At 38.9% G+C, this 17,161-nt stretch overlaps 4 protein-coding genes across 11 annotated transcripts; 3 read left to right on the forward strand and 1 right to left on the reverse strand.

Moving 5' to 3' along the window:
* The first annotated feature begins 730 nt into the window (after nt 1-730).
* Nucleotides 731-7,276, forward strand: LOC125189069 (ubiquitin-like domain-containing protein CIP73). Of its 8 annotated transcripts, none has more exons than XM_048086253.2 (17): nt 732-901; nt 1,529-1,616; nt 1,781-1,931; nt 2,570-2,687; nt 2,934-3,011; nt 3,161-3,279; nt 3,350-3,421; nt 3,522-3,641; nt 3,839-3,908; nt 3,994-4,151; nt 4,434-4,598; nt 4,679-4,750; nt 4,828-4,960; nt 5,150-5,545; nt 5,736-6,040; nt 6,126-6,203; nt 6,898-7,276. In XM_048086253.2, exons 2-17 carry the CDS (start codon nt 1,597-1,599, stop codon nt 6,904-6,906), a joined length of 2,064 nt encoding a protein of 687 aa, XP_047942210.1. In that variant the 5' UTR covers nt 732-901; nt 1,529-1,596; the 3' UTR covers nt 6,907-7,276. The 8 variants fall into 8 exon arrangements, with proteins under 8 accessions (XP_047942215.1, XP_047942210.1, XP_047942211.1 ...); XM_048086254.2 differs by having other exon boundaries at nt 3,164-3,279; XM_089058988.1 differs by having other exon boundaries at nt 3,167-3,279.
* A 1,453-nt stretch (nt 7,277-8,729) lies between these two features.
* Nucleotides 8,730-11,395, forward strand: LOC125188300 (uncharacterized). The gene is made up of 9 exons (XM_048085076.2): nt 8,730-9,128; nt 9,196-9,344; nt 9,429-9,610; nt 9,691-9,975; nt 10,051-10,109; nt 10,187-10,223; nt 10,296-10,367; nt 10,443-10,767; nt 10,839-11,395. Exons 1-9 carry the CDS (start codon nt 9,002-9,004, stop codon nt 11,238-11,240), a joined length of 1,638 nt encoding a protein of 545 aa, XP_047941033.1. The 5' UTR covers nt 8,730-9,001; the 3' UTR covers nt 11,241-11,395.
* An 88-nt stretch (nt 11,396-11,483) lies between these two features.
* LOC125188301 (putative anion transporter 5) lies at nt 11,484-12,626 on the reverse strand. Its single transcript, XM_089058587.1, has 2 exons — nt 12,395-12,626; nt 11,484-12,130 (listed from the first exon to the last, which is right to left on the reverse strand). The coding sequence occupies exons 1-2, from the start codon at nt 12,471-12,473 to the stop codon at nt 11,682-11,684; spliced, it is 528 nt and encodes a 175-aa protein (XP_088914713.1). The 5' UTR covers nt 12,474-12,626; the 3' UTR covers nt 11,484-11,681.
* Nucleotides 12,627-14,630: 2,004 nt separating this feature from the next.
* LOC125188302 (putative glycosyltransferase At5g20260) lies at nt 14,631-16,293 on the forward strand. Its single transcript, XM_089058588.1, has 4 exons — nt 14,631-14,827; nt 14,899-15,020; nt 15,107-15,455; nt 15,526-16,293. The coding sequence occupies exons 1-4, from the start codon at nt 14,696-14,698 to the stop codon at nt 16,177-16,179; spliced, it is 1,257 nt and encodes a 418-aa protein (XP_088914714.1). The 5' UTR covers nt 14,631-14,695; the 3' UTR covers nt 16,180-16,293.
* Nucleotides 16,294-17,161: the final 868 nt, after the last annotated feature.

Raw genomic sequence — 17,161 nt, forward strand, 5'->3', positions numbered from 1 at the left:
TATTTCATAAATAACTTTATTTTTTCATATTTTTTGTTGTTTCTCAATGAATTTCCTACCTGATATAAGTAGTAGTATATTGTTACCACTAACTAGAAATAGAGGAATATAAGAAGTTTTTTTTTGTGTAGAAATATTGACAAAACTTTAATTACGTATAAAGTACCAAAACTTATTAGGATGTCATATAAGAAGTTGCTGACAGAAATGTGACATACTCCCTCCGTCCCAGATAATTCATCTCAGTTTTTCATTTCGGTCCGTCCCACATAATTTGTCCCACTTCACTTTTACCATTTTTAGTAATGGACCTCATATTTCACTAACTCATTCCTACTCACATTTTATTATAAAACTAATATATAAAGGTATGACCCACATTCCACTAACTTTTTCAACCCACTTTTCATTACAATTCTTAAAACCCGTGCTCGGTCAAAGTGACCCGAATTATTCGGGACGGAGGGAGTAATTCATATGTCAGCGAATTTAAGGATTGCCTGGTCCGAAAAATGGCTACAAATATACAATATGTGATTATGTTTATGGTTAGATTGTGTGAAGGTATTTTTTTCTCCTAGAGGCAGGCAATGACACAAACGAAAACATTAGGGACTTTTTTATTTAGTTTACTCTAATACTTAATACAGATTAAGTTATTAAAACTCTTTGTTTTTTTACTACAGATTAAGTTATTAAAACTCTTTATTTTTTACTTCATTCCACTATTCTTAATTTTCCATGCCAAGAAGTAAACTTCCAAGTGTTCGTCACCAACAGCCTAGCGCTCAAGTTTCATCTCCGCTGCTGACTGCTCTGTTCCCCCTCTCTCACTTGATTTTCGTTTTTTAATTTTCTCTGCATAATCGCTCTTCTCGATCGACCCTTCAGTTTCACACAGGTTTAATTTCTTTTACCCTGCGAATCTAAATCCTTATGTTTCTGTATGTACTTTGGAAAATTCTTTGTTTCTTCTTTGTTCCCTTGCATATGTGAAATACCCTAGTGTTTATCGGCCAGCTTGGTATGTTGATTGCAAACGATGATTTCTTGTTTGTCGCGTTCCTGCTGATCAGAAAAATGAGGATGGATCTCTAGTTTTTTCTTTGATTCAATTTCAAGGGTTTTACTCTTGCTCTTCAGATTCTAGGTATAATAGCCAGTATTCGAGATTAGCCCCCTTTTTGTTTCTTTGTTGTCACAGGCTTCATGGGCGGATTGTTTTCAGAGAAAAATGCGAGGGCTTGAGTCTTGGATGACTCTAGGATGTGCGGATTTAAATTAACTTCAATTTCAAGCAGGAATTTTTAGTCTAAAACTGGTCATGATAGAAACTCTGGGACTGTCATTTACTGGTCAATGCCAGAACTTGCTAATGGGACTTGTGATCCTAGTATTTTAGAAAAAAGGCACAAGAAGTGCACAGTGTTTAGCACAACTGAACACAAGTTGTTCACTGAATTAGTATACTCAAATGTTCTTAGAACGTATGCATGATTTTTAATGTGATTAAGTTGTTTGTCTTTAGAAAAAAGGTGAATACCCTGTTGTAGGGGGCTTTCTTTTCAAGTTCCTCAGTGGGGTCAGGAGTCAGATATGGAAAGGAAATATAAAAGGTCAAGCAATCTACTTTCCTTATATGCTACCATGAACTATAAAATGTGAAAATTATATAATAGGCATGGTCATTTTTTAAATCTTTGATGCTCAAATACCTTTCCCAGAAGGTAATGCTAAAAAATTTCCACTTTCTTAACCATGCTAGTTATCTCTGTTTCAGTTTTTTGGTGATCTTGAATAAGATGGGAAGTAATGGTGGAGAGCACATAAAGATTTCCGACAGGGATGCAGCTGAATGTTCTCAAACCTCTGTTCAGATCAAGATCAAGACATTGGATTCTCAAACGTTCACCCTACGGGTGGATAAATGTGTAATATATATTTCTCATCTGATTTTGCTATCCCATGGTACTTATTGAAAAATATTATGTCTATGATTAGTTTTATATGACCAATCTCTTATCTACAAGGTTTGCATTGGTACTTGCTTGTTTGCTTGCATAATTGCATTGCAAGCTAAGTTAAAACAATGGAGTTGCTAGCAAGAATGAATTACTCACTCTCGGCTATGCCTATGTTGGAAACCTTTTATTTTCAACATGAGTAATGTTTTGCCAACTCTTTAAAAACCATATCTTTCTAAGCTGATCAGAAATATGGAAAGAGTAGGGTTGGCCATAATGAGTGTTTAGGAGGATAACAATAAAAATATATCTTAGGAATAGTGTTTAGGGTTGGCCACATCAATTGGAGTCCATGGTTTCAACTCCTGTAGCTTCATTGCTGGCCAAAGAACATCTTCGTCCACTGTCTGGCATTATGTTTTATCAAGAGAAGGAAATAGTTAGGGGGCGGAGGTGCGAATCAATTTCTTTGTTTGAGCTGTTAATGTTGGGATATTTGGTTTATGGGGAAGAGTTATTGACAATAAAATCCATCTTTCGATGAGTTCCCACACCATTGTAGTACTCTTCATTTAAAAATAATATCATTGGTTTTCATAATGCAGGTGCCTGTTCCAGAACTGAAGGAACAGATTGCGTCTGTAACTGGTGTCCTGTCAGAGCAACAACGCCTTATATGCCGTGGAAAAGTTTTGAAGGATGACCAACTCCTCTCAGCTTACCGTATCCTTCTATGTTATGTCCTTGATTTGATTTCTTTAACACCTTTGATCTAAGTATTAGTTTTCCATTAGTTCTTCATTTGTTTTTATTTTTTACCTTTTGTTTTGAAGTTCAGAGAAACGGTTGTGACAGTTTTAGATCCCACAGATTACATCCTTTAAAGATGCCAATTTTTCTGACTAAAGCTGTTTTTCATCCTTCTGATTGTAGATGATTCATTGATTTCCTTAACCCTTAAGTTTTTAGATGTGGAGGATGGGCACACTCTGCATCTTGTTGTGAGACAACCTATTTCTACCTCAGAAGAGCAGTCAGATCAGCCAGGTCTGGTTTGCATTGCCATTGCTATGAGCTTTCAGTTTTGTTCTGAATGATTTAGTCTAAGTAATTTAAGGCACAATCTTCTGATGAATGTGATGGCTGTATAAGTGACAGACCTATATTAAAAAGATTCTTCTATGATCTATCTGCAGCAGCAGATCCAACATCAAGTGCAGGGCAGAATGCAGGCGGTCGCATAAGCCCTGGTATGGTGGTTGGAACCTTCAATATATCAGAACAGGGAGATGGAGCTTTTCCCGATCTAAATCGGGTAAGCATTTGACATGTCTCAACTGTGTGCGATTGGTTAGAAATTTATGTTTGTGACATTTATCTTGCAGATTGTTTCTGCTGTACTTACTTCTTTTGGTGTTACAAGATATGGAAATGGCACTGAAGGGATTGATCTAAATGTAAGTTTCTAAATGTTTGTAGCAAGGTGCCCTTTTTTTGTATAATATGCTTGCTATCTAGTGGACAACTCAATTCATGCTCTATGGTTTTCTTGGCCAGCAACCTCCATTGGAAAATCTCTCAACTGCACCTGGACTCAGTGGTACCAGAAATTCTAGTATACCACAATCTGACCAAGCAGCTTCAGTTGCTGTTCCTGTGGAGCCTTTGCAGCCGCCGGTAGGTCTAGTGTTTATTTTTAATTCAAAGCCATGAACTTTTGTGCATGGATGAAAATCAGTAACAGTATTTGAGTTCTATACCACAGAATGTCAAATGTTCTAATATCCCTTTAGAATATTATTACTATATACTTTTCCCCTAATGTTTTCTGTCTTCTAAGTTGTCAGTTAGTAATTAAGGTTTTACGTCTGCAGGTTATACCCGATTCACTGACTACTTTGTTACAGTACTTGAGCCACTTGAGACAAGAATTTTCTGCCTACAGTGAGATACTTCTCTCTTTGACCAGATCTGTTGTTTCTATTGTAGTCTGCTGGCTATTACATTGTTTTTGGACTGCCGATTTCAGGCCAAAGCACAAATGCTCAAAATGGGAGTGATGGGCAAGAGTTTGAGTCTGCTGGGTATTCTAGTGAGCCAAGAGGGCTTCTGAATCCTGAGTCATTGGCAGAGGTGATGTCATCTGCCAGACTTCTTCTTCTTGAACAAGCCACTGAGTGCTTGTTGGTATGTTCTCAAAACTCTATATTAGTAATAAGAAGTTTGATTTCCTATCTTGTTCGGATAATTGAAAATATGATACAGTTGCCTAGGAATGATGAAGACTATCATTAACTTGCTGTATGCATACTAGCCTCATTCTTATCAGGGCTGTAACCTCAAATTGTGTGGTTGGGAGAAGCCTGTGTCCCAATAAATTCACACCGGACTCTGGAGATCATGTAATCAAACATGAAGTTCTTGCAATTAAAGTGCTTTGTGTGAATAAAATTCTCTCTTTCACTGCAGCAACTTTCAAGACAGCTTGAATCACATTCAAGTGTAATGGATTCATTTGAGCGGGCAAGAATTCAATCTAATGCTATAAGATCAGGAGCTCTTTTTCAGAATTTGGGTGCTTTGATGCTAGAGCTTGGTAGGGCCATGATGACCCTGCGAATGGGTCAATCATCGGTATGTCCGTTCACTTTCTAGTGTCTTATATACCATATTGCTTAATGTACTTTCATAGGCAGATTGCTTCTATTATTTAGGCTGATGCATTGGTAAATGCTGGACCATCGGTCTTCATATCTTCAACCGGGCCCAATCCTATCATGGTTCAGGTCATATTTTTTAATGAACTTCCCTCACTTTGTTCAACCAGCTACGCATACTTATGCTCTGCTGTTTATGAATTCAGCCTCTGCCTTTCCAACCAGGGGCGAGTTTTGGTTCAGTTCCTGTGGGTACTGCTCAACATGGCTCTGGTTTAGCTGGAAATTCTGCTGCTACAGGTTTCCTGCCCAGAAATATTGATATCAGAATACGAGCAGGTGCTGTTGCATTTCTGCTTGTATGGATTTCAACTTGATGATTTTTGTAAAGCTTTAATTCCTTCATGCTAATATTTGAACATTTCCATCCCATATAAGAATAAAGTTAATGTGGACAGCCTATTAAATTACAGCCTTCGTGATTGGAGGCAGTTATGCTAATCCTTTTCCTCTTGTTTCTGTAATCAGGTTCACTAATTCCTCGAAGAGAGCCTACTACTTCCCCGTCTCAAGGGCAAACTGGTACATCATCACCCAATAGAGCAAGTCCCAGTCAACAACAAGATTCTGCGCCGGTTGAACCAAGCTCACGCAATAGGGAACCACAACTGAGAGCTATTCCCTTAAGAACTGTAGTGGCAGCAGTTCCTTCGTCTGTTGGGCTTACTACAGATTCCTCTCGTGGTTCAATAGGGATCCTATATCCAGTTTTGGCTAGAGTTCAGCATCTATCTTCAGGAAGCTTAAATAATGCAAGAACTTCTCAAACATCAGATCTAAATCATGATCATAGTGGCAATCCTGAACAACCTGTTCCTGGTTCTTCAGCACATCAGCAACATATTCCAATCCCTGGAGGAAATGGTAAATTTGCAACCATTTAAAATTGATACTTGTTCCTATATATTTTTGTTTAAGTCCAACGTTTGATCATTTATATTGTTGATTGTTTGATGAAAGGTATATAGCTCATTTTTCTTAATGAGTGGAAAGCAGTGGTAACCAAATCCACAGAGGGATTGTTATAGGCTAATCATAGGCACACTTTTGTCAGGGAGCAGCAGTTTACCGTCTGAAGAACTTAATGACCAAGGATTCTCTGCCCATGTCAGAGGACTCGAGCAACTGCTAAGTAGTATATTTCCAGGGGGACAGATCCTTAGTGAAAGTACCGAACTCCCACATGCAGCTTCTGCTCCAAGTCATGTTCAAGGTACTCAGGAATCAGCACCGGCTGTAAGTGAAGAAGGGGTACTTTTATCGAATATTCTACGCCAGATAATGCCATTGCTACCTGAGAACACCAGAGGTGCGGATATCAATACATCCACTGAAGGAGCAAATGCAGATGAAACACAGGTAAAGTTGTCTTTCTTGTAAGGGGACCGATTTTAGATGGTTGTAGCTCAACCTAAGAGATATTCTTTGTTTATGGCATGTGCAGGCTGATGACAACAGAGATGAAGGATCTTCTCGTCGCAGGAGGGGCTCTCCGTCACAAGCAAGTCCAAAACGACAGAGGGTATGAATGGCATTCATTATAAAGTCCTGTTTTTCTCCATCGTATTTCGCTTCTATGATGCATACACACATTTACATCGTACAAAGAAGACCACTGAGTCTTGACTAGTAGATCTTGCTGCTAGACTGACTAGATTTTAACAGACATGATAGTTTGAGGAGTGGACCTGGACCCAGCATACATGGTTAAATAGAAATGTATTCAGGGGTTAGTTTGATTCGATTCATGTCATGTCATGTCATGTGTGTAAATGCAATAAAGATATACTCTCTTCTTCCCACAAAAGTAGATACTCCCTCTATCTCATTAGAAATGAAACGTTTACCTTTTTGGACTGACGTTTCCTAAAATGGAAACAACACTATCTCTACTTTTTCTTCTCTCTTACTTTACTCTCTCTTCATTAACTCACAAAACAACACTGCATAAAATCCAATGCCGGAAATCAAATGTTTCATATTTATTGGGACGGAGGGAGTGTTTTTTCCATTTTGGTTCGTCCCACAGAAATAGTCTACTTCTATTTTTGGTAACCTTTTTTAACTCATTCTCCCGTAACAACACTCTAGTTACTTAACCATTTATGCATTAAAATTTGTGGTGTCCCAAAAGTCTATTTTTATGGGACGAAGGGAATTATCTTGTTTGATGAGGAATGATCTTTGTTTCTTCTTTTGGTTTGGCAATGGCGCAGAGGGAGTAGCATCGGAAGTGTTGTGGAAGAAGATGAGAAGTTTGGGTGGAAGCTAACTCCATATGATAAGAGAGTTGAACAGAGACGTACATAATTTCTTTTCGGCCGAAGATAAATTTTACTCCATATTATTGGGTGATCCTCCTCGACTTTGTTAAGTTACACTATTCTTTATTCATGAGGTTAGAGAGAGAGAGGGAGGGAGAAGTGAAGATGGTTATGGTTGCAAATAATTGTTGTGTGAGTGCGGATGGCTGTGGCTTTGCTGCCTAGACATATACTTCTCTTTTCTATTCTATAGTCTTCTCTGGCATACCATACAAAATCTTGTATTCACTCTTTTTTTTTTAATATAAATTCGAAGATTGAGATGCAACAATATGTGGAAATGGATGTATTTTTAAAAAAATGAGGTGATGCAAGAATTTTTTTTTTTTTTTTTTTTTTTTTTATCTCAGCCGTTGTAAAAGTATGTCTGGTTGTGGTAGATATATGGATTATCAAATTCCAAGTCACACTAAATTCAGCCAACTTATGCTGTATTTTGATTGGTTAAATTTTTTTTAGGGATGCTGGCCTCTAATATTATAGAATTTTTAAAAAGTTAAGTTTTTTCCATGAACTTTTAACTTGGCAAATAATATCATGAAGTTTAACCCGAATTTGTTATTTCCCACCAATAAAAAGTTCCGGGAAATAATATCATGATATAGATTTTTTTTCGTAATTCCTCAATAACAACTTCAAGAGCTTAAGTTTTTCAATCTTTGAGGATAGTTTTTCTTGAAGCATACCTTCTAAAATTGTTCTTCAATCTATTAATATAGCTAGAATTTTTTCAATGATAGGAAATAACAAACTCGGGGTAAAGTTCGTGATATTATTTGTCAAGTTGAAAGTTCGAGGGAAAAATTCAACTTTTTTTTAAAGTTTTCATGATATTATAGGCCAATATCCTTTTTTCTTACTATCAAAATGAATCTTTTGTTATATATGTGAATGAATTTCCTTTGCTATAAACTAGAAAGTTGAACAAATATACTATAAGAAAATGTACATAAAGTTCAGAACTGCCTAAAGCAAGGATTGAGATATATCCAAAGACAATCTCATATTTTCTTTAGCAATGAATCTGAAGCTATGGTAAAAATAATGAAATCGATTTTTATTTGATTGAATTAAATGGGTCAGTTCTATGAATAGGAAATAGTTCAGGGTATGAGTTAATGGAGAGGATGGGCAAGCTATGATAAAAATAATTAAATCTAATATGCTTTGTTCCTCTGCCCCTTTTGTGGTCTAATTTTGTCTGGTTAGGAGTGAATGTGCTTCATCAACTCAAATAATAGCAATGTGCTTTTTATATAATTAACATTAATTGTGATTGAATAACAATATAGAAGGGGTGAAGTCTTAGAACAATAAGGATTTAAATAAGTTTTATATATACAGTAAAACAAATGTCAAAATTTTCCTATATAAATTACGGCCAAACTTTGAAAGCAAAATATCCTTTAATAAACTAAATTTGGATGGTCTTGATAAATTCAGCACACATGTTCATCAAACCAAAAATTTATCCGGCGTTAGAATGGCTTAAACCAAAAGCTTCGAATGACCTGTTGTTTGATCATAGTAAATGATTGAATGTAGAAGTGGGAATAAAGACGATGACATTACCCAAATTTCGAAAAGAAGAGAGGGAAAGGTATTGTAAAGCAGTGTGTAATAGTCAAAAAGGTGAAACTAAAATCACGGAATTATTGCTGTAGTCGATTATTATGTGTCTTAAAAAAACACAAGCAGACAAACAGCTTTGATGGGTGTGTGTGACAGTGCAACTTTTACCTGAATTGTGGAAGAGAGAGAAGCATCCTTGGTTGTTTTGGATGAAAAACTTGAGATATGTAAACTAAGTTAGCAAAGAAATATATATAAAGATTTTCTATTGACTTTGAAGCTGCATTGCATGGGCAACTACACTATTATGTGTGAAAGCTGGTTTTGGTTTTAGAGCTGTATGTCAGAATAATAAGTGAAGAAAACACACTCATTATTTGTTACCATCTCCATTTCCAACCGGTTCACAGTTGAAGCATCTACAATGTCAGCATTGCCATTAATACTGTATTTCTCCCTCGCCACCACCACTTTTCTGCTTCCCTTTCCATTTTCACTTGGTGAGGAATCTCCTTCTCCGCCTTTCTACGACGCGTTCCAGCCATCTCCGGGTAATTCCACTGAATCTTTTCTTTCCATTTCTTGGCTCATATTTCATGGAAGCTACTGCGTGTGTAGATATGTCTCTTGCGCCCAATAACTTGGATGAGCAAGATTTAGACTCAACTCTTGTGTTGGCTCCAAGGAGAACTTACAGAAAAGACCCTCTTAACCATTTTCAAATGTACACTGCTGGCTGGAACATCACTAATCGCCATTACTGGGCTGTCAGTCTTTGAACATTTTCATCTATTCTTACAATCTATAAACTCAATAATGTCTGAATCATACTATATGTTGTTAATTTGCAGTCTGTGAGTTACACTGCTGCTCCTTTTTTTGCTATTGCTGCAATCTGGTTCGTTGCCTTTGGGATATGCGCATCTCTCGTATGTGTCTGCTACTTTTGCCGTCCAAGGAATCCCTATGGCTATTCTTCAATTGCTTATGCACTCTCTCTCATCTTCCTCCTACTGCTTTCCATTGCCGCAGTGTAATCTCTCTTGATGAACAAGGTAAATACATCAATTACTCTGGTGCTACTTAGCTAATTAGTGATGGTGCATTTATCAGAATTGGATGCGTTGTGTTGTACACGGGGCATGAGAAATTCTACAGCAGCACCATAGACACTTTACAGTATGTGGTGAGTCAAGCAGATGGCACATCTGATACTCTAAGGAATGTGTCCCAACATCTTGTTGCTGCCAAGCAAACCAATGTTGTTCAAGTTTCTCTGCCTCCTACTGTCCAAACAGACATCGATCATCTTCAGACCATGATCGACACCTCAGCCACAACGCTAACCACTACAACTGAACAAAACTCACGAGACATCAAGAAACTAGTAGATTCAGTGTAAGTGAACGCCTTTCTTTTGTCTCCATCAACAAACTAATAGACGCTGACACACCATGGGTTGCTGGTTTGCAGGAGACTGGCTCTTATTCTAATCACAGCTGTTATGCTGCTTCTCACACTCGCTGGATTTGGTATATTGATTTTGCATCTGATGAATGAATTGCCTTAGTGTTGCTGTGTTGTAACTCTGTAACTTTCTTTTTTTCAGCATTTTCAATGCTAGGGATGACAGTTCCTGTATACATGTAAGTGCATATTGTTCCACTTACAACCGCTCTTCTTTGTCTCATGCGATTCTTCGGGATTTGCTGTTGCAGAGCGGTGATAGCAGGATGGATTCTTGTGACTGCAACTTTCATTCTCTCTGGCACTTTCCTAATTGTCCACAAGTATGTAATCTACAACTTTAATTGGCTCAAATAAGCATGTTTGTAATTTAATGGTTGGTGATGGATATGACACAGTGTAACAGGAGACAGTTGCAGAGCTATGAATCAGTGGATCCAAAATCCGAATGCTCACACAGCACTAGACGACATCCTGCCCTGTGTCGATCATGACACTGCCCAACAAAGCTTAACTAAAAGCAAGGAAATAACGTCTCAATTAGTGGACTTGATCAACACTGTCATAACCAATGTCTCCAATATCAACTTTGCCTCCAACTTCGTGCAGCTGTACTACAACCAATCCGGCCCTCTTCTCCCAACCCTCTGCAATCCCTTCCATCCCGACCTCTCTGAACGCCCTTGCTCTCCTGGTGAAGTCGATCTCCACAATGCCACTGAGGTACCCTCGTGACAGACCAACTCCTCTCCTCCCAAATTGTTTAATTGTATAACTCATCTGCTCTAACGAAGGTGTGGAGTGGCTACGTCTGTCGTGCATCGCCCAGTGGTATCTGTCTTACGACAGGACGCTTGAGTCCAAACCTCTACTCTCAGTTTTCTGCAACTGCGGATGTGTGCTGCGGTTTGTACCAGTACAGTCCCTTCCTCATCCAACTCGAAGATTGCAGTTATGCAAGGCAGACATTCATGGACGTAGAGACCAACTACTGTCCAGGGCTCCAGAAATACAGCCAACGGGTGTATGTTGGGCTGGTGATGGTGGCCACTGCAGTGATGCTGTCGCTAGTTTTTTGGGTGATATATGGAAGAGAGAGGCGCCACCGTTGCCAACCCAGGGGCGCAGGCACCAAAGGGGATAACCAAAGAGGTTTTGTGTATGCCAAAGATGATGATGGTGATGAGCACAAATAACGATCAACAAAATGTCTCACTTGAAGATTATTATTCATATGTTGTTCAACCTCTCTACTCTTTTATTTTTCTTTTTTTTTTGTTAAGATGAGAAACTTGTAGTCGTTATTTGTGATGGATTTTAATTAGTACAAAAAACCTCTGTGATCGCCCAATGACACATCCACCACATGAGATACATCATACACCAAACTGAAAGTGTTTCTTAATTCCTGATCTAATCAGAGACGTATTCAATTGAGTTTCCCATTGATGATGTTGAGAAACGAGAGACAAATAAATATGATATGCCATGTTTGAATTATGGAGGGGACAAATTGAAATCCATGAGTGTATACTCAATGTTACAAGTTACTCAGCAGGACCTTAATGCTGCAATACAGATTACTCCCTGCCAGTGCCAAGTGCCAGTTCTTCTAAATAACTAGCAGCCAGTCACTACTAAATAGGCAGCTCTACAAACCTCAATAAAAAATTCTCTCCCCTGTTGATAATACAAGGAACACTATTGAGCTGAAGATACAGAGCAACCCCGGGATAAGGAAAACTGCTCTCCAGCTCTCCGGAAAGGTCCAACTGCGCAGCCTTAGCAGCTTCCAGAAGTCGACCTGTAAGATCGACACCAACTATGCCGGCTAAGGTACCGGCTGTATTAGAGACCCCCATGACGATTCCTGCATATCTTGGGGCCACATCCATATGGTTAACGGCAAATCCAGCTCTTCCAAGTGCCAACAAACCAAGAGCCACTGATGAACAGAACACAACACCATTAGGCGTTCTAAACCAGGGAAGAGACATCAACGCACATAAAGCCACCATGAATCCCAGTGTGTTTAAAAGCTTTCTTGTTTTAGTCACGGACATGATTCTCCTGGTAATCAAGTGATCTGCCATAATCCCACCAATATTTGAGAACAGAAACATGTTTAGATAAGACATCATCTTAGAGGAACCCATTTCTTGAAGACTACGATTGAGGCCTAACTCAAAGTATGTAGGAAGCCAATTCATTAGTACATAAAGAGCATAGTGGAAAGTAAAATTATTTGCAACTATTGCCCAGACCGGCAAGCTGAGAATTATTCTCTTCCATGGGATTTTCGGCGCTACTTTCGCCTTTTGAGTTCCTTTTTTCAGAAGCAAGGACTCACCAAAACCAGCAGCTGTAGCCTTTGGATGTTCAGAGCGAGGTGGATCACTGGCATACTTCAACCAAAGTAGAGACCACATGATGCCTAAAGCTACTTCAACAAGAAATACTGACTAGGGAGGCTTGGGAGGACAAGCATTCCTCCAGCTACACCAAAATACATTCCCGAAGTTGTGAGAGATACAGATCTGGACCTCTCATGTGGGGGCACCCATTGTGCTAATACAGTGTGAATGGAGGGAAAGATGAACCCCCGGGCCACACCAACAAGCAACCGGGCTACAACCAAAATTACAACTCGATTAGGATCCAGTGGTACAAAAGCACAAGTCAGGGACCACAAAAGAAATGAAAACAAAAGAACACGCCTTCCTCCAACTTTTTGAGCCACCCAACCACCAGGAATTTGTGAACAGGCATAACCATAATAGAATGTCGACAGTAGCATGCCCTTGCTCGATTGATCTATTCCTGCCGCATCAGCAGCTGCAGTATATGCAATAGAGAAGCCAACTCGTTCTATGTAGCACACAGAAGTGCAGATGAAGGTCAAAATAACAATCACGTAACGTTTTGGGATGTATTTACTCTTCATCCTCTGTTTGTTTCATGAATGGCAAAACAGCCCACTTTTTCTTTACAAATGTTTCATCAAAAATAAAAAACCAATTCCAAAGAATCACACAGAAGAAAGCCATCCTGCAGAAGAAGAATCCAAACTGAACTTAGAAACTGAATACTAAAAAGAGAAGAGCAACTAAAGAAAAGACAAGCACAGTGAGATGAATAGTGCCATGAAAGTGACATTCTACTTGGAGCCCAACATGGAATGTGCTCTAACCCACCAAGTGGCGAAACAAGCTTGCTGTTTGAGTGTGGTAGGGTTCTTCGCCTGGTACTGAGCTATCTTTGTTATTATAACAAGATTACATGCCTAATATCCATATCGTGGTCTACACAGAAATATTAAGATGCATCCCTTGTAGTACATTTTTCTCCTATGTTGCATATGAGGAGAAACAAACAAGGCCTTTCAAGATGCATTTGTCGCAGCTAGGAAAGATTGATCATAGACTGATCACTCCAATGCACAGTTGAACTACATGATTTAAGGCATAAACCTTCAAGAGTTGGATGCCCTCAATAAGTTGACATGTGAAATTCCTATAGGACATATATATCTGTTTGATAGTGACATCCCATTCTTTTTTCGACTTGTTTACTCTACATATTTCTTTTTTATTGACAAGCGAACGCCAACGATTACAACCAGCATTATCATTAATTCAGATAGTAGCCTATCATATTTCTCCATTCATTACATTTACATCAATCTATGCGTGTATATATGTCTCAGCTCTTAGTACCTTTCTAAACAATGCAAAGGAATACAAGGAAGCAATGGAATCTTGTGATATTCATCATCTTAGTCCTTAGATTTGCAACCCTCTCATTTAGTACTCCTAGTTATTTCACTTGTTTATAGATACTCGTATTCTCAATTCGTAACTCCAGGAATTACAAATTTCGTCATTCAACTCCATTGAACATCTTTCATTAATACTCCATAATATTGTGTTTGTAATTACTTATCATGGTCGATATTTTGTAAGTACCTTCATTCAAGATATAGGAGAATAAACAAGTCAAATAACCCCGAGAATGTACCTACCTACAGTTTGAAGCTTTCATGAATTCAGGACATACAAGCTACCATATCCTCTCATCTCATAAGTACTCCATTACACTTCATTTCCCTCCAACTTAGATTGTTCATGTGATTCGGTGCATAGCTTCACACGCAACAACAAAACCATGCATAAAATCCAACTTTTCATTTAGTACTAATTAAATACTAATCATCTTTCCTTGTTATGTCTATGCATTATCAAAATACTTAGCTCGTAAATAATATTTTTGATTAATTAAATGAAGCGTTAAAATGCTTTTAAACCATTTAGGTACACGTACTAATTTTTAACTAATTAAAGGTTTTCCGTAGTGCCCAGCTATATAATTGATCACCTTCTTAGCTATGCTATCCTATTAATTAGGAATGAATTAACAACAATTTTTTTGAATTTATACTGCAAATATGCATAAATAGATAACGGTTTTTGGCTAGTTCTCTGCAAACCTCCATATCTTTTTTTGAAGGCATAAAATCCATATCTTTGAGTTATTTTCTCAACTACTTATTTAAATATGATTTAAACTCCATATCTTTTTTGTTGAAGAGATTAACAGGAAAGTCGCCTATATATATATAAATATGGTTGGGAATTAATTGACACTCTTAAAAATGGGAAAATTAAAATTTGGAGTGGCACCAGTCGTATATCCTTCTATTTTTCTGATTCTCTTAATTTCATTCCTCAATTTTCACTTTCACTTCCTCTCTTTGTTTCCCACTAATCTTGTGCATCACAAACAGGTACAGAAATTTTTTGTGTTTGTATATATATAAAAAAGTAAGTATAATAATGGAGATTGTATAATTGGCAGATAAGTATCGAAGAAGAATTAAGCAGAGCTCGAGCAGCCATTATTGAAGCTGGAAGAAGCCACAGTAACATCATCTTCAATAATAATCATTCCATATACAGAAACCCACATGCTTTCCACCAGTTATTTATTAACTCAATCTCTCTTTTTCATGCTGCAAATACACGTGATAATATCAATATGTGTGTTGTAACTTGTATGTACGTAGGAGCTATGTAGAGATGGAGAAGAGATTCAAAGTATGGGTTTACAGAGAGGGCGAGCCCCCTCTATTCCACTTGGCCCCCTTTAAAAACATCTACTCCACCGAAGGCCACGTCATCGACGAGCTCCACCATAGCACCATGGCAGCGCCCCACCCGGACGACGCCCACGCCTTCCTCCTCCCGGTCTCCGTCACCAACATCGTCCACTACCTCTATAGCCCCCACGGCGACTTCCACCCAACCCGCATCGGGAACATCTTGCAGGACTACGTCACCATCTTGGCCAATAAGTATCCTTATTGGAACCGGAGCTCGGGCGCCGACCATTTCTTCGTTTCATGCCATGATTGGGTAATTTCCTTTTCCTTTTCCTATTCAACAATTTAGAAATTCTCCTACTTACTTATAGTATTTGGTGCAGGGGCCTTATGCCACTGCTCGGAATGCCAAGCTCTTCAAGAACCTCATTCGTGTTCTCTGCAATGCCAACGTCTCCGAAGGGTTCAAGCCAGTGCGAGACGTTACCTTGCCAGAGATAAACGTCCCATCGTCAGCCCTGAACCAGCCGGACCTGAACCACTCCAAGTCCATACTCGGCTTTTTTGCAGGCGGGGCCCATGGTGCCATAAGGGAAGCCCTCCTCTCCCACTGGAAAGACAAAGACAAGGACCTCCAAGTCCACGAGTATCTCCCCAAAAACATCAGCTACTTGGACCTCATGTCGCGGGCCAAGTACTGCCTCTGCCCCAGTGGCTACGAGGTAGCCAGCCCGAGGTTGGTCGAGTCCATGCACGTTGGGTGTGTGCCCGTCATCATCTCGGAGGGCTACCCCCCGCCCTTCAGCGACGTTCTTGATTGGAGCACCTTCTCTATCCACATTCCGCCCAGGAGGATACCAGAGATCAAAAATATATTAGAGGGGATAGCAGCAGAGGAGTACGAGGAGAAGCACAAACGGGTGTTGGAGGTCCGGAGGCATTTTGTTATTAATCGCCCGGCAAGGCACTACGATGTCTTGAATATGGTCTTTCATTCTGTCTGGCTAAGGAGGCTTAATGTTAGGCTACATGTTTAGTCTCTCTATTCCACTTTTATTTTATTTTTTTCACATTCACATTCTCTGTACTATGGAATTTTGACATATATAAATTTACATTTACTACTTGCTGAATGAAAGGATGTCGTCAACAATCAACATAGTGGAAAAACTCGTCCAAGAACAACTGATATAACTGTCATAACCCTGTCCAGAAAACATCAGAAAATGAGGACTACTGTAATTTACTCTGTATAGAAACTCTAGAGGCGTCTCTAGAGGCGTAAGAACATACGCAAGTGCACCAAAAGTCCCAATGAATGTGACAGCAGCAGAGTTCCTAGCTGCAAGAAGCGCCTGCTCTCAGCATCAAAGTTTCACACTCATCTTACTGCAAACAGATCATACAAATACAACCACACTAGTGTTTAAGAAGGTTTTATCCCCGAGTTCTGAAAAAAATATCAGCAACAAGGCCTGCAGGTAAGGATTGTGAATTTTAATATGTAGGACAAGAGTTAGGACAGAGATAATTCGGGGTCATAAGTGTGTAACAAAGATTTTGGAGCAAATAGAGAGGTATGAAGATTGTACAAGTTAACTGGGAGAATTTCCTAACTGAAGCAAAACCTGTGCTTAAATCACCAGCGTCCCCTAAAAATGGAAGTGATTGCAGGCTGGTTAGGAAGGTGAAGAATCCGGAAGTCAGTAGAATCTTCAAGAAACTAAGTGATGGAGCATCTTCAACTCCATAGTCTAACAACATGCCGGTGCCACATTTCTTCCTTGCCTTGTGCTGAAGTGCTGCAAATTTTACTAGTATAAGGGAATAGCCCAAAGTTGTAACCTTTCTCCTTGGTTTTCTTCTGAGGAAAAAAAAAACCATAGAATTTCAAGAATCGTGAATCTGATATTGTGTTAAGATGAGATTTTACTATTCATATCAGCAACCTTATCTGATGGAGAAAAATCGCGAAAGGTGAGACCCGAGAACCGTATGAAGACAACTTCTTTCCTAAAA

Source organism: Salvia hispanica, chromosome 5, assembly GCF_029641045.1.
Source record: "Salvia hispanica isolate PSC_SH4W2 chromosome 5, Shi_PSC_v1, whole genome shotgun sequence".
Lineage (NCBI taxonomy): Eukaryota > Viridiplantae > Streptophyta > Magnoliopsida > Lamiales > Lamiaceae > Salvia > Salvia hispanica.

Excerpts from the sequence above, each read along its gene's own strand:
- LOC125189069 (XM_048086253.2), top strand. The coding sequence starts at position 1,597 with ATGGAAAGGAAATATAAAAG. Across the intron at positions 4,599-4,678 it reads TGCGAATGGGTCAATCATCG|GCTGATGCATTGGTAAATGC; the intron begins GTATGTCCGTTC and ends TCTATTATTTAG. Across the intron at positions 4,961-5,149 it reads TGATATCAGAATACGAGCAG|GTTCACTAATTCCTCGAAGA; the intron begins GTGCTGTTGCAT and ends TTCTGTAATCAG.
- LOC125188300 (XM_048085076.2), top strand. The coding sequence starts at position 9,002 with ATGTCAGCATTGCCATTAATACTGTATTTCTCCCTCGCCACCACCACT. Across the intron at positions 9,345-9,428 it reads CTAATCGCCATTACTGGGCT|TCTGTGAGTTACACTGCTGC; the intron begins GTCAGTCTTTGA and ends GTTAATTTGCAG. Across the intron at positions 9,976-10,050 it reads AAGAAACTAGTAGATTCAGT|GAGACTGGCTCTTATTCTAA; the intron begins GTAAGTGAACGC and ends GCTGGTTTGCAG.
- LOC125188301 (XM_089058587.1), bottom strand. The coding sequence starts at position 12,473 with ATGTGGTCTCTACTTTGGTTGAAGTATGCCAGTGATCCACCTCGCTCT. Across the intron at positions 12,131-12,394 it reads GGCTACAGCTGCTGGTTTTG|ATCACTTGATTACCAGGAGA; the intron begins GTGAGTCCTTGC and ends GGATTATGGCAG.
- LOC125188302 (XM_089058588.1), top strand. The coding sequence starts at position 14,696 with ATGGGAAAATTAAAATTTGGAGTGGCACCAGTCGTATATCCTTCTATT. Across the intron at positions 15,021-15,106 it reads AACCCACATGCTTTCCACCA|GAGCTATGTAGAGATGGAGA; the intron begins GTTATTTATTAA and ends GTATGTACGTAG. Across the intron at positions 15,456-15,525 it reads TCGTTTCATGCCATGATTGG|GGGCCTTATGCCACTGCTCG; the intron begins GTAATTTCCTTT and ends TATTTGGTGCAG.